The sequence below is a fragment of the Electrophorus electricus genome, chromosome 12 (genome assembly GCF_013358815.1).
Source record: "Electrophorus electricus isolate fEleEle1 chromosome 12, fEleEle1.pri, whole genome shotgun sequence".
NCBI lineage: Eukaryota > Metazoa > Chordata > Actinopteri > Gymnotiformes > Gymnotidae > Electrophorus > Electrophorus electricus.
This window is the reverse complement of record NC_049546.1, coordinates 8,763,756-8,778,025: the sequence shown is the minus strand read 5'-3', so window position 1 is coordinate 8,778,025 and position 14,270 is coordinate 8,763,756. Positions and strand designations below refer to the sequence as shown.

General features: G+C 39.1%; 1 protein-coding gene across 1 annotated transcript in view; it reads right to left on the bottom strand.

The window, feature by feature from the left end:
* Positions 1–1,647: 1,647 nt before the first annotated feature.
* Positions 1,648–14,270, bottom strand: part of rxfp1 (relaxin family peptide receptor 1) — a 32,764-nt gene continuing 20,141 nt past the window's right edge. The window contains exons 4-18 of the mRNA XM_035532284.1: positions 13,519–13,624; positions 11,397–11,468; positions 10,088–10,159; positions 9,802–9,873; positions 9,337–9,408; positions 9,157–9,225; positions 8,809–8,880; positions 8,125–8,196; positions 7,788–7,859; positions 7,499–7,570; positions 6,796–6,867; positions 5,688–5,917; positions 3,150–3,560; positions 2,432–2,650; positions 1,648–1,949 (exon numbers count right to left, since the gene is read on the bottom strand). Coding sequence (XP_035388177.1) covers positions 1,648–1,949; positions 2,432–2,650; positions 3,150–3,560; positions 5,688–5,917; positions 6,796–6,867; positions 7,499–7,570; positions 7,788–7,859; positions 8,125–8,196; positions 8,809–8,880; positions 9,157–9,225; positions 9,337–9,408; positions 9,802–9,873; positions 10,088–10,159; positions 11,397–11,468; positions 13,519–13,624 — 1,985 coding nt within the window. The remainder of the gene's footprint in view (positions 1,950–2,431; positions 2,651–3,149; positions 3,561–5,687; positions 5,918–6,795; positions 6,868–7,498; positions 7,571–7,787; positions 7,860–8,124; positions 8,197–8,808; positions 8,881–9,156; positions 9,226–9,336; positions 9,409–9,801; positions 9,874–10,087; positions 10,160–11,396; positions 11,469–13,518; positions 13,625–14,270) is intronic.

Genomic DNA, 14,270 nt, shown 5'->3' with positions numbered 1-14,270 from the left:
ACATAAGCCTAAGTGGCCAGCATTTTTTCCTACAAAAAAGGAGGCTACAGGAGAGGAAGCTCTATAGTGTCCTCCTGGGTTTGTTCTCACAGCCTTCAAGCAAGTGGTATATGTCCTGACATACAGCTTCATAGTATCATGACAGACAATTTAATGGCTCAACTCTTAAAGTAAAACTTGCAAAAAGCTAAAGTGTCAAGAAACATAGAAAGCCAAAATCATGTTCTTAAGAACCTTTCCTAGACATAGATTTATTTTTACATTTGGAAATAAGTAACTCCAAAATCAAAGATATTTAAAAAGAGTGTTTTCAAAATATCACATGAATTATGAAAAGAAGAGCCCTGTCGGACTGGCACTAATGGTTTCTATCAATAAATATACCAGAACACTTATACAAGAGCCAGCCACAATCACAGACAAAACAAAAAGTTGCACCACCAAAGCTAATCAGCTTTAAGATTTTGCCCCAATGAGGCTCTCCACTCATAAAAGAAATTTTAGTTACTACTGTGATTCAGCAATCACTGCTTTTAAAATTTGTCTGATGTCTTATTCACAACATTATTAAACATGGAGATGTAAGCATATTCAACATGATACTGAAAAGTCACAGTGGTCTGTTGCAATTAAAATACAAAATGTACAAACACAAAATTTTGCAGGTACACACAATTGGTCAACAAGATTTCTTTTTTCTTTAATCTGTAACTGAGATGGCATCCACATTTTTTCCTTTTTTCTTTTTTATACTTTTCTGTCCCCTGCTAAGTAATTAGATAATCACCTAATTACATAACATAAAATGTAACTATGGGGGGGGGGGGGGGGGGTTATCTCATCAGTCACAAATCCATGAATGAACAAAGCAGCAGTGAAAGACCTTGTGAAAGAATTTGATCATGCACTGAAAAATACTTGCCATGTCCTCTTCCTAAACTCTTAAACAGAGTAGTGGCTTACACGAAGGAGAATTCTAAAGCACGCATCACAGTATGAAATAGCATGTCCTTAATGACACAAACCCCAGACCCTGCTTTTTTACATTAACAACTATAAAGAGTTTGGTTAGTGCTCTTAGTAACTGTGATGTGGGTGGTTTACCTGTGAAAAAGCCTTGTTTTTATTTATACTCAAACTCATTTGGATTTTTGCCAAGTGCAGCAGCAATCATAAATATCCTGTTAAATCAATATGTAGAATTTAAAAAAGTAAAGAAACACAAAGGATTGTAATAGCATGTTTTTTCAGGCCAACAGTTGAGTACTATTCATTAATGACTGACAAAATGCATGTACCTCAATATAGCATCCAGCAAAATGGATTAAAGAAACATTTTGATTTGATGTATTTTTTAATCAACATCTGGGGTGATAACTCTGAGATTAGTCTAACTGTGATCAATTGTAAACCCACCCAGCCCATTCAAAGGCTTATGAGAACTATCAAATAAATTCAGTGCTGTATTGTGTACGTGCGCATACACACTTGTATGCATTGAACACACTCTTTTTCTTACCCCTACACTCTGATTATGGTCATGCATGAATACATTTATGAACATACAAACAGATATGTGTGTGGTAATGATGAGCCCAAGCTCTTTGCCGTGAGGTGACGTCATCGGCAGGATCTTGCCACGGTGCTTCATGTCCCGTTCGTGTCCTCTGCTGGCATAAGCTGGCATGTTGCCAAGGTGCAGGACATTTCAGAACGATGGGACAGGTACTCAGGTGAGGCTAAGTTCTCTCTGAGGGGCCACATTTCCTGCCAGGTGCAAGAAGGCATGTGGGGTGGTCGGGTGCTGAGCAGGGCTCTGCGCTGCCTGTAGTTGGACCACACCTGCAGCAGGGTCTCCTTGAAGGGTCGTGTGGTCAGCGTGTAGAGGATAGGGTTCAGGGCACTGTTTATGGGCAAGATGAAGATGACCACCCACGAGCTGATTGTTCCTGCACAGAGACACGTCAGGCAGAAGAGAGATAGCTTTCTTCATCAGCCTGTGCTTGAGCAGGATTGAGAAGGAGTTGGGCTTTAAATCTAGACTCATTTAAGCAGTGTTTACTAAGCCATTATTGAAAGGGTAGAAAATACATTATATATTGTATATATTGTTTCTTTTTTTCTTTCAAAACAAATTTATCAAGAGAAAGAAAAACACAAACATTTGCAGCTAAGCCATTTTGTGTATCCTTATTGCACTTCACCAAAGAATGAAGATATAAAATTTAAATTGTTATTAAGTCATGACTTTTTAACAGAGTTACTATGTAACAAAAAATGATTCTTGCAGTTATTTTCAGTTTTATCAGGAAACACAGACTATCATACACATTGGGACCCAATTCTGTCCTCCATTTCTGTCCTATATCTCAGTTGACCTCACAGAATCTAGCAACCCTAAAGATCATATAAGGACCCTAAAAGACCTTACCTGGAATTTCAACTTCCATAAGTGACAAGATCTTTAGGATGAAAATGGGTATCCAGCAAAGGGAATCTGTGATAACGATGGAGAAGAAGCGCTTGGCTATCGTTAACTCCTTCTTAATGTGGTTGCTGTACTTGGTCGTCTGTGTCCCGGTTCTCTGGATGTTATAAAACATGCTTCCATAGGACAGCACAATGATGAGGAATGCCACTAGGTTCAGGCCTAACAGAGAAAAGCAGACATTGCTTGAATGGTAATACAAACAACTAATGTGTGTGTCAAAATCAGCTTGATGGATATCTGAAATTGGTAAGAGAATTACAAGAATAATCTTGTAAAAGCAATTTATTCAGACAGGTAATTGGAATGCACAGTACAGCAAACACCTTTGAGTGCAAAACAGATAAAGTTATTGGTGAGCTGACTAAACACTTGGTCAAGGGGTCGCTTCTGGGGTCTTTCTGCATGCTCCTCCAAAATCAAAATTTGACCACTATCACACCAAATACATTGAGGGCACACCACCGAGAGCTTTTGTGATTTTAGAAATGCATATTATAATATGAGGAAACATCTCTGAGGTGCCTCTCTAGCCAAAGTACAGTAAACACACAAACGGTTGATACAACAGTTATCATCAAATCTCAGTAAACTAACTAAAAGTCCCCTAAGCCCGTAGAAACACTAGCAGCTGTTCTAGTAACCCTGCTCTTACACTCACCCAAAAAGATGACTATGGAGTAGATCTGTGCTCCTACAGACTCACGCTGCTCTGAGTGCAGGGGGAAGCATACCCCATTAGTCCCATAGAAGTTCCTGAACACTCCTTTCCATGCCAGCGGCAGGAAGGCAATAATGCAACCCAGGATCCAGATGGCCACCAGAATGGTGACAGTTCGTCGGCGGCCAGGTGCCAGGTAGCGGAAGGGGTAGACGATGCAGATGTACTTCTCCAAGGTGAGGTAGGTGAGGAGCAGGACGGAGACCTCTGTGGACAGCATGGCCAGAGAGCCCACTACCTGGCACGGCACGCTGTCCATCCATGCTTGTGCATGGCGGTTGTACTCGCCCCGGAACTTCAGGTCATATGCCCCGATCATGAACAGGTAGACGCCCATTAAGCCATCAGCACCTGCTCAAGACACAAGTGGCAAGGCTGGGTTCAGCTCATGACTGTACTTATTTTATTAGTTTATCTTTAACAAGTCAGCTGAGAAAGACAAAGCATATTTTGATTATATTTGTACTATATAAAGAGTTGAAGTAAGACAGCATGCAGACAACTGATTTGTACTGTTGCATTCAAAAGCAGTTAGATACACAGCACAGTTGAAGCTATGCCCTTCTTCTCAACAAAAGAGACATAAAAGTAAATAAAAGGTGAATGTTCATCAAATGAATATTCAATACTTTTCTATAAATTGTTATAGGAAAATGAATCATAATTACTTCCAAAAAGTACTTCCAAGCAATCTGTGTAATCTACAGAGACTCTACAGTTCTTTAGTTCAACATGTTACTGATTACCATTTTAATAAGGTACTAAATAGAACATAATGGAAAATATTTTGAACTAAACCTTCCTAACCTTGGTTATTTACTGACTATGCACCTTTCAGAACGACCTCTTCTAAGGTCTAATTCAAATGAATTTGAACGCCCTGCATCTCTATCTTTGACACATCATGAAGGCAGTTTCAGGAAAGTCATGAATTAGCTCTAAACCGGTCATACACATTAAGATGCTGATATCAGTTCCAAGTAAGCCACCTCATTAAAAGCCCTGATGGAAGCAGGCGTGAGCTGGCAAGGTGACAGCCAGCCATTGTCATGCATCATTTTGGAGCTGCCACTCACCACAGCTGCCTGTGCTGCTCAGGATAGCCTCAAAAATGCAGTGAGAATTAACATAAGGTAGACTGCAGGAGGTTACTAGAGGGTCAGCACATGTGTCTGAACACTGCCACCACATGACTAGAAGAATGAATCCTGGATAATCTATCAGACAATAGCATGCTCTCCATATTTTAAAGTCTTTATAAATTTCAATGGCAAGGCTATGCCTTTTTCCAAAGCACTTAGCCCTCAATACTTCATCTTGTGTCTTTGATATGGACAGTCCTGTGGAACATTATATAAAATGTTTTTGATTGATTCAATGATAGGACTGCGCTTTCTTTATAACACATGGACTGATGTTTGATTTTTCTGGCCCACATCACACCTTGCCTGACCAAGCCAACTGCATTACTTGGAATGCTGTCTTCCACTGATTGCCCTGTAGTAATGTTACATGCTGATGTTAAACCATCAATGAAAAAAATCCATTGCTACTGTAGAGGCATGACGTTTACATTAAAGAAGAAATAACAAACTACAGCAAGATCTTGGAATGTGATCTGGACCATCACCACCCCAACAGTTCTTTCTCAGCATATAGAGTCTCAGGCACAGTTGGAACTTTGATATTCATCGAATATCAAAGCGCTAGAATCAAAGAGCAGTTTTTCATTTCACAGATAACAACACTGTGCACAAGGGTGGGGGCACAGAGAGAGGGGGTCAAAACAACAGAAAAAGATGTTAACAAACCATGACACTCTTGTTTATCAAAAATAATCAATCCAAAATCCCAAAGCATAAAAATAGCAACGAAAGGAAAGATGATTGATTCTGAACGCAAATATGTTTTTTTGAAATTCTTCTTTACAGTTGATTCAGGACCAAGAGAACACAACCAACCCTATGGTTATATACCAAGCCTAGGGTTATGTAAAGGCTACAATTCTTATCTGTATTTGCCTGCTGCAAGCATTTCTGTAAAGTAATGATGAGTAAATGATCCATGCAGAAGGCAACCAGAAAGATAAAAATACTTCTGCTCAAGGCCAAACACCAATGGTGAAAAGTCAAAGGACTTTACTGAACACACACGTTTTCTCAAGTTGACTTTGTCAGTTTTAGCTCTAGTAAGCAGAAGATGTGAATGTTTAGGGAAAATGTTTGAGGCAAAAACTGTACATCCTTTTAAGCATATTAGGGACACTTCTTCTGCATTGTGTGAGAAAAAAGCAGAACCAGAGTTCCTTAATTAGTTGTAAAGTTTTTACTGTAAGGTAAAAATTGATCCTGTACATAATCCACCATGATCCCACCTGTAACACCGTTAGTTCAATACCAGCATAATGCAATATGCAGTAGGTGAAAGCAGTCGCATGAACATTAATTAAAGTTGTGTGGCACGGAGAAGCCCTCTTACAGCACAAAGAGATGATGCACATGGCGTGGAGCTTGTTCTCCGAGCGGATATACGAGCGCATGCAGATGACAAAGATGTTGCCAAAGCAGGTAGTGGCAGAGACGACCCAGACAAAGACACGCAGCACAATGTTGGCCAGCAGGTCCTCGAATGACGAAATGCCATCTGTGTTGGGCTTGCAGCTGCGCACGTGTGGGGCATAGCCGCAGTACTGGAACTTCTTAAAGTAGCTGCATTCAGGAGGAGGAAGGGAGAGAAGCAGCGAGAGGGAGAAAGTTGGGGTGCAAAGTGGGGAGAGAGAGAACAAGCACATGGATCAAGATGGAGGATGAAATTGACTTCACATTTATTTTACTGACTGATATTAACCATTTTTTTCAGCACAGTTTTCAAGGGGCAATTTCATTTTTGAATTTTTCAGTTTACATTTTCAAACGAAATTCTGAATATTAGGAACTCTTATTCAGAGTGGGTTTTTTTTCTTTCTGTCTCCAAAACAGGCTGAGGAAAACTGTCTGCATGATGTTCCTGATTCTGTCATGTCCCTTGAGTACTTGTAATGGAGATGACAGAATGTTGGCTTAGACAAGGTGGCAGAACTGGCAGAAATATTTTTATGAAAAAGGTCCAGATGAGTGGTGCCATTTTATAGGTCCTCCACTAAGCAATTCTGCAAGAACTACAAGAATTCTACAAGAATACCAATGAGTTTAGTAAATATGTACAGAAAGACTTAAATTCTTATATAACAGAAAACATTGGCGGCATTCAAAGACAAACTAATTGTTTCATAATATCATATTTTCCATAGTATATATCTTCTATATTTTCTTTTGCACCTGGAACAACCTATTCATTGTTTTTATCCCATCAGTATTTACACCATAAAGTGCACACTTGCATTCTGCACTGTAATCCTAAAAGCATGCAATATGAAGTCAGCACAGAAGCATCATGGTTCAAATGTTGCTCTTGGAAATTACAATTCAGTTCTGTCACATATAACCTTGGGAAGACTGGACTGAACTGGACTGAAATGAAGATTGCTTAGAGAGCGGCAAGCTAATACCAGTGTTTATGAAACCTTTTTGATGAGAAAAAAACTTACATGTGTGTAAGGTTTTTGAGGGGCTCAAACATCCGTCTGTGAATGTTCCCAATTTCGACCCCTTCAATGCTCCTGTGAGACAGATAGTTGTTTTGACACTACCAAAAAGCCCACAGTCATTAGCATTTTAGAAATGCACTTTATAATGCTACACTCTTCTGTGCATTTTTCCCTTCTACAAAATGTGCCATGTTTATTTTTGGGGGGGGGGCTTTCTCTAGAAAGCTTTGATGTGTGACCTGAAATGAGACTGCACCTCTCTTGTAAGAAGAAGAGAAGACAGCACAGCCCAAGTGAAGTTTAGCTAAGAGCTAAGAACATTGGGATGCTTATGAAAACCTATAAGCATCCCATTACTCAAATTACTGCCATGGCTTTTTACATGTGTCTCATATAAATTCATGTTGTCAACAATGAGAGGCTGAAGTGAAAAAGGAATGGTCCACAGAGCTCCTCAGTGACATGGCTCAGCATTGTTTCTGTAGCTCCAGCAGAGCATGTCTTGCTTCTGTCACTAAAGGGCTTTGGGCTTGTCAGTTACAAAGACAGACACCCATGTAGGCTTAAAGTGATTCTCTGCCCAGTATTCAAGACAGTGTGCAACTCTTTATTTTCACAATGCTAAATAACAGCACTATTCATAATTTCAATCAACTCAGCAGAGAATTTTATGGCTGAAGTAGGTTCACAAAAAATTACTCACAATGACTTTAATTTATTCAGTTGGTCAAAATGATCCATTTGCAGGTCCAGAATTGGGTTGTATGAAATATTTCTATGAAGTGAGAAGACATAAAGGTACTATTGGTAGGAACTGATGCTTTCAAGACCTTCAAGATTATATTCAAAGCTGACACAGTTACACTTCATGGACACTAAACATCAGTGGCTGAAAGCAGCTCAGAATAGTTCAAGATTAAATGTATTCAAGTACATTCGTTGCATATTATTGACAGGAGAGCTAGAAAATCAGCATAAAATGAGTGACTTACAGCTGCAACAAGTCACCCAGATTTATGAAAAGATTGTGTGGAATCGTCTCAATTCTGTTACTGGATAAGTCTCTGCAGCAAAAACAAATGTTTATTGTAGACTTTAAGTACTTTCATTAGCTCCACTGATGAACACTGAAGAAGAGCAGCAGACTCATTTCACAGTGAATTTGGAAAAATGGGATAAATGATAAGCAAATGCACCACTGGATTTGGTCCTTTTTAAAGGAAACAGGATATAAGTTGGCAAAGCCTAAAACTCCAGAAAACATCTTTTTTTTTTCTTTTTTTTTTTACAAAAATACATGCCAAGAGATGTGAGCAGCTCAGAACGTACAGCTCGCCCAATTTATTGAGTAGGGAGAAAGCCTGTTCATGGATGTAACTAATTCTGTTCCTCTGGAGGACGCTGCAGAGACAGAGAGGCAGAAAGAAACAGAGATTGAGAAACAAACAGCCATCACAGAACGCTGAACACAAGAGGTCTTACAGACATTGAGCGATACTATGTATGAAAAGAGTGATTTATAAGCAATGTTATCAATTAATCTGAAAACATCATTCAGCGGTTATTACAGCATAATATATTGAACAATATTAGTTTGCAATGCATTTAAAATTACATATAGTAACAATTTGTGTTACATTAAGCTTAATCATAAATATTATGATGGTCATTTAATCGTTAATACATTTCTAAAGATTAAGGTACCATAACCTCTAAGAGGGCCCAGTCTTATCACAGAAATTCAATTGCTGCAGATAAAGAGCCAGGAAGTGGGAAATGTTGTGTTGTGTGTATTTTTGGATGCTGTAGGAAACATTTTTGTATGGATGCATACATTTGCAGCATGAACAGTGTCATCGAAGAGCACAGCAGAAGCCCAGGAGGGCCCTCTGATATCCGGAAGCACAGAAAGTGCAGGTCAGACAAACAGAGAGACAGAAGGAGAATGTTTTTTTTAAGTGTGTTTTTTTTGGGGGGGGGTGAAGTGTAGAGGGCTACTGAAAGTACACTTACAGTACAGTAAGCATGCTACAGGACCAGAATGTCATATTTTCCACAATTTCTATCTGATTCCCCTCCATGTCTCTGCAACCACACGCACACATACCCAAACACATAATGTAGATAAACACAATTCTGTACTGAATCAAACTAATAGTATTAGAATGTTAGAATATTAGAATCATCTTTGGGGAAAAACACTTTTCAACAAACACATACTGTTCAGTGCTAATGTTATTCCAGTGTAGCTTTGGCTATTACACACACATGTCAGTGTTTAAAAAATATTTGTGACAAAAAACAATTATTATTAAGCACTGGCAACAGCAATGTGTAGATGTTTTCATACATTAAACTTACAGCCAATTCAATCGTGGCATCTCCAGGCATATATCCTCCAGCTCCGTCAGCGCATTGTTCAAGAGGACCCTGTAATAATAAGACACCTCAGCACCCACATGCATGCACACGCACACACATTACCATTTTCAAGTGTCTTAGCACAAAGCGGAACAACTAGTGCAACTAAAAGAAACTCACAGCAGCACGAGAGAGCGTAAGCCAAAGAAGGTGACAGAGGATATGTGCTGGATTTGGTTGTTTTCCAGAATCCTTCAAATAAAGAAAAAAATATCATTAATAAACATTGGTTCCTGGTAGAGCAATCCAGCACTGGCTCAGGGGACTCTAACTGATGCATGAAGGTTATGCCCTATAATTCGATATCATTTAATTAGGCATGCGATAAAATTACTTTCCAGGCCAAATTCAATAAATGTTTTATAGAACAAATGGGTGTTAAAACACTGGGAGCAAAATAATAAGAAATTGATGTTAATGAAGGTTTTACTCTTTGGTCTAATGCTTGGCTATGATCATTTGACACCCCAGGCAAAGGAGATGTGGTTTTTGATTCACTGCATCTTTATGGTGGTTTATGCCTGTGCTGCCAGTCATCAGCGATCACATCATAATTTTGGAAGCGGGACGGTAAGATGTGCTTACAGCCACTCCAGCTTGTGCAGATCCTGAAACACTCCTGGCATTAGTCTGGAGATTCGATTATGACTCAAATATCTGAAAGCAGAACGACATGGTGCTCTGTGAATAAGCTGAAACACTCTGCTTCTCGTCTTTTATTTCCATTCCCAAACATGCACAAACAAACCCTTCGGCTTATCATCCTCCGATTGGAGGCAGCCAACACAAACTGAGCAAAGTGTGGTCTGGCAGCCCAGCCCAGCACAAGGGGCTAAAAACCTGTCTGATGGCTTTCAAAGTGAGTACTCACAGGCGTGTCAGGTTGTAAAGGCCCCGGAAAGCATGGGGTTCGACAGTTCTTATCCGGTTGTGCTGTAGGTACCTGAAAGATGGGTTCAAAGGGAGATACAACATTAGTAGGAAGTGTGCATCAGGAAGGCAGTATCATTTGAGTTTAAGCAAAGTCACTGTACACACACACACACACACACACACACACACACATTCACGTGCACGCGTGCACACACACACACACACACACACACACACACGTGCATGCACACACTGCTAAATGCCATAAAAGTAAAGTCAGTTCTCTAACTGAAATCTATTAAACAAAAGTGATTTTGTTTTAATGTAAAAATATTTAGCTGTATTCTGAGACTTCTGTATGTTTTTTTTTTTTAGATGGGAAACACCTCCTGGACTTATTTATTCACTTGCACTTACTGACTCACATTTAGTAGGCTGAATATTTATCTGAAGATTTATTGTAATTTCATAACCATGGATGGACAGATTAGCTGACTGAGAGCCTCAACCAAGATATGGCCAGGGCTCTACATTGGTTTAACCATGCGGCATGTACAGCAGAAGGCATAACGTGGGGGAATCTCCTTGAATCTCTTTAGGTAAATATTCAATACTCTCTCAAAAATGAAAAATGTAATAGATATTTTACTAAGTGTTAACACTATCAAGAATTTTCAGACACCTCAGTGGCTTTTTTCTGATCTAATTATTCTCTGTTGGTATTGCTACTATTGCTAAATTATAAAATCTGAAAGCATGCAGAAGCTTAATTGGCTCTCAGGTCTGGTGCAGTGCCTTTGATTTCTCATTGCAATTCCCTCTGCACTTTGTGGTATTATGCATAGATTTGCTTTGTCTCACAGAGTCTCCAAATGTCACTAGATCAAGGACATGCCTTAGAAGAACTGCAAACACAGGGGCAATTCTATTATACTCAACAGAGACTCAGAAATGTGATGCAGCTAAACAAAAACAAACCACAAGTAGGTACCCCAGCAGCCAGACAAATATGCTGAAACATCCCCACACATTCAGACACCTGAGCCAAAAGAACCTTATCATCTCCTATTACTCGAGTTCCTTCTAAGGTGAAATGCAAGACCTGGGTTTAGTGGTTGCATCTCTGAGTCCATTTGTCAGCATCTAAGTAAAGATGAGAATAAGAGAGCAGGGCTTTTCATTCCTATGGGTCTTGTTAAATCCCTGTCTGTTTGGTCTTGGCATTAGGTGAATGGAAACAGATTATATGATTTGATATCAGATGAGCAGAAGCATGTGTCACTGCACTTGACTAACAGAGCTCTTACAGCTTCTGAAGGCTTAGGTACTTAATGAACATGTCAGCATTCAGTTTCCTTAGCTGGTTCCTCTGCAAAGACCTGAGAGAGAGCAAGAAAGAGACAGAGAAACAGAGAGAGAGATGTAAAGCATGTGTCCACATATCTGTGAAAGAAAATGAGAATGTGTATATCATGAGAATGCAGATGTAATGTCTACATTATCAACATGTCAAGTTTTGAATGATCACTTCCCAGGACTCTCCCTTATACACAATTGCATTACCAAATCCCCAATTTTTAAAGGATTTAATAATTTATACAACACATCAAAGCCTTGCCGACACTTATAAACAATTTCTATTAGTGCATGTCTGCATTCATGCTGATTACAGTGCAGTAAATTTATATGACCCACTGCCCAAGCCATATATCTACAGTATTAAATCAGTGCCCTTTAACTAAAAGAGGTTTTTATTTGCAATTTTTCTCAATCCAGAGTACAATTGCAACATTTTCCCACATCAATCCACTGTAGCATTCCCTGGCCTAGCTTCTGTATTTTGCCCTATTATATTTAAAGTCCAGATACTTGTTTATGAGGTCACAGATGGAAGGCTCTGGTGAAGTGCAGCACTGTATCATGCCCCTGTAGAGCTATGAGAACAACTTGGCTTCAACTGTCAACCATCAAGAAACAAAGAAGACAAGTATAAAGACTTTCTTTTCAGGTTAATAACACCTTTACAGTCACATAAGTTATTAAAATAACGTAAGTTACTTAAATGATTAATGACTAATACATTTTTCAAATGTCTAAATTACACTATAAAGAATGTTATATTTTGCTAGAATAAGTCTTTTCCTTCCTGTATATTACTGAATTAAATGGAGGAATGATTGAATGAATGAAGTTATACTTATATAGTGGCTTTTCAGAACCCAAGGACACTTTACAGTCAACACATAGCATTTAAATCCAGTCAACGCACCAGTGAGAAGTGTCTGCCAATTACACACATCATACTCTCAACAGGAAACCACCACCCCTGGGGGACTGCATCAGGCGCAGGAAGGGGAAGGAGGGTAGCACCCAGGACAGTGCACCATTCATCCCTGAGCATGCAGGCATACAGTCATTCACACACACACTCACACCAAGACAATTTTAGAGTAGCCAACAAACTGCAGAAAGGCAGAGGTGTTCTTATAGATTTATTTTATTATAAATTAATTCAGGTCCTTCCAACAAATAAGATATTTCTCCATGCATAGACAATAGCACAAGAGTCATATTACTGTGAACAGCCTTCAGCCTGAGGGGGATCACTGAGCTAAAAGCTCAAAGCAATTGTCACAGACTCTTGCTGTCCAGTCAGGCCATAGTATATTGACCCCCAGAAGAATCTTTAATGTCCTTAATGTGTTTAACATGATCATTTTAAAATGCAGCTGAGCCTAAAGCCAAAATATACACAGCTACATCAGAGGGGGAAAAAAACAAGAACAAGGAGTGTGGAGTAAACTAATGTAAAATAAAGAAAAATATTGAATATCTTACATTGTTCAGCAGTATTTGACAATGAAGAAATGTAATGTAGTTTAAACGTAATTTAATGTCACTTTGTAATGTTGTATCAGACTGAGGTTTGAATGATATATAAAAATGGATGGGACATCAAGAATACATGCAAGAGGGCTGTCAAATGGAGGCAGGTTCAGGCAGAGGAACAGGGGCAGATCAGTAACCAGATTCACATCATCAGTAGCTTCTGACAAGCAATGTGTACAAACAATACCTATCAAATAAATGTGTGGATGATAGCAGCTTAGGGAAGTGAACATCAGTGTAGAGATGAGGGAAAACTGCCCTTATGATATAAAGTTAAGCTCCATCCAGATGCTCATATAATGGAGTGTGTGAACACATTGCAGCAGTACTAATTGTAGCAACACTAAGAGTGTATCAAACCTGCACAGATTCAGTGTTAAATATAAAAAAAAGACTCCTGCTAAGCATCTGTTTAGCAGCTGAGAAAGTATTGATCTCCCATTCCATGATCTAAACATGTGGTCTGAATCCTATGTTTCCCATACATACCTCAAGTGAACCTTGACCTGCTGGCTATGTGCATGAGGGGGTGGAACTCACATCATGGTGACATTAATGGATACTGCAGGGACATCTTTAAAGTAAGCACCATCACAGTCAAGCTCCAAGTCCCGGCACTGACATTCCACTGGAACAAGCCCAAGTACTGGATGAGAGACAGGAAGATCAACCAACAGTAAGAAAAAAAAGTTTGTCATGTCGATGATAAAGGAAAGGTTTTAATGAAACACCAAGTTGTCCATGCGTCCATTCTTTTTGGCCAGATTTCTACTCACGTAATACCAACTTCAAAACAATAAAATGGAATGGCAGAACATAAATGAGTCTATCTTTGCACCCTGCAACAGCTCCATTCCATCAAAGCTCATATAATTGAAGTAAGCAAAGCACATATTTTTGGGGTGAAGTGATCCAAGACCACATTTCCTGAAATGAGAACTGTAAGAATATAAACAAGAACAAATAGGCAGGACTTCACTAAAACTTTAGATTAGAGAAACATGACTTGCAAAACTCAAATGCAAAGTGTTTATTGGAGCAAATAAACTTACATTTACATTTACAGGACTTAGCACCAACCTTTGTCCAGTGCCACTGACTATAGTGCTTTGTTGTCGCCATGGTAGAGGTGTTATACTATTATGTTAGGTAAGAATCTATGGTCTTAAGCCATTAAGCTAGAACCCTTTTAGAGAGAGTATACACACATACAGGGTTTTTTAATGTCTATATAAATAAATAAAGAGTGGCTAATCGAGTGCTTTGAAGTGGTACTTCATGTAGTCCTTGTC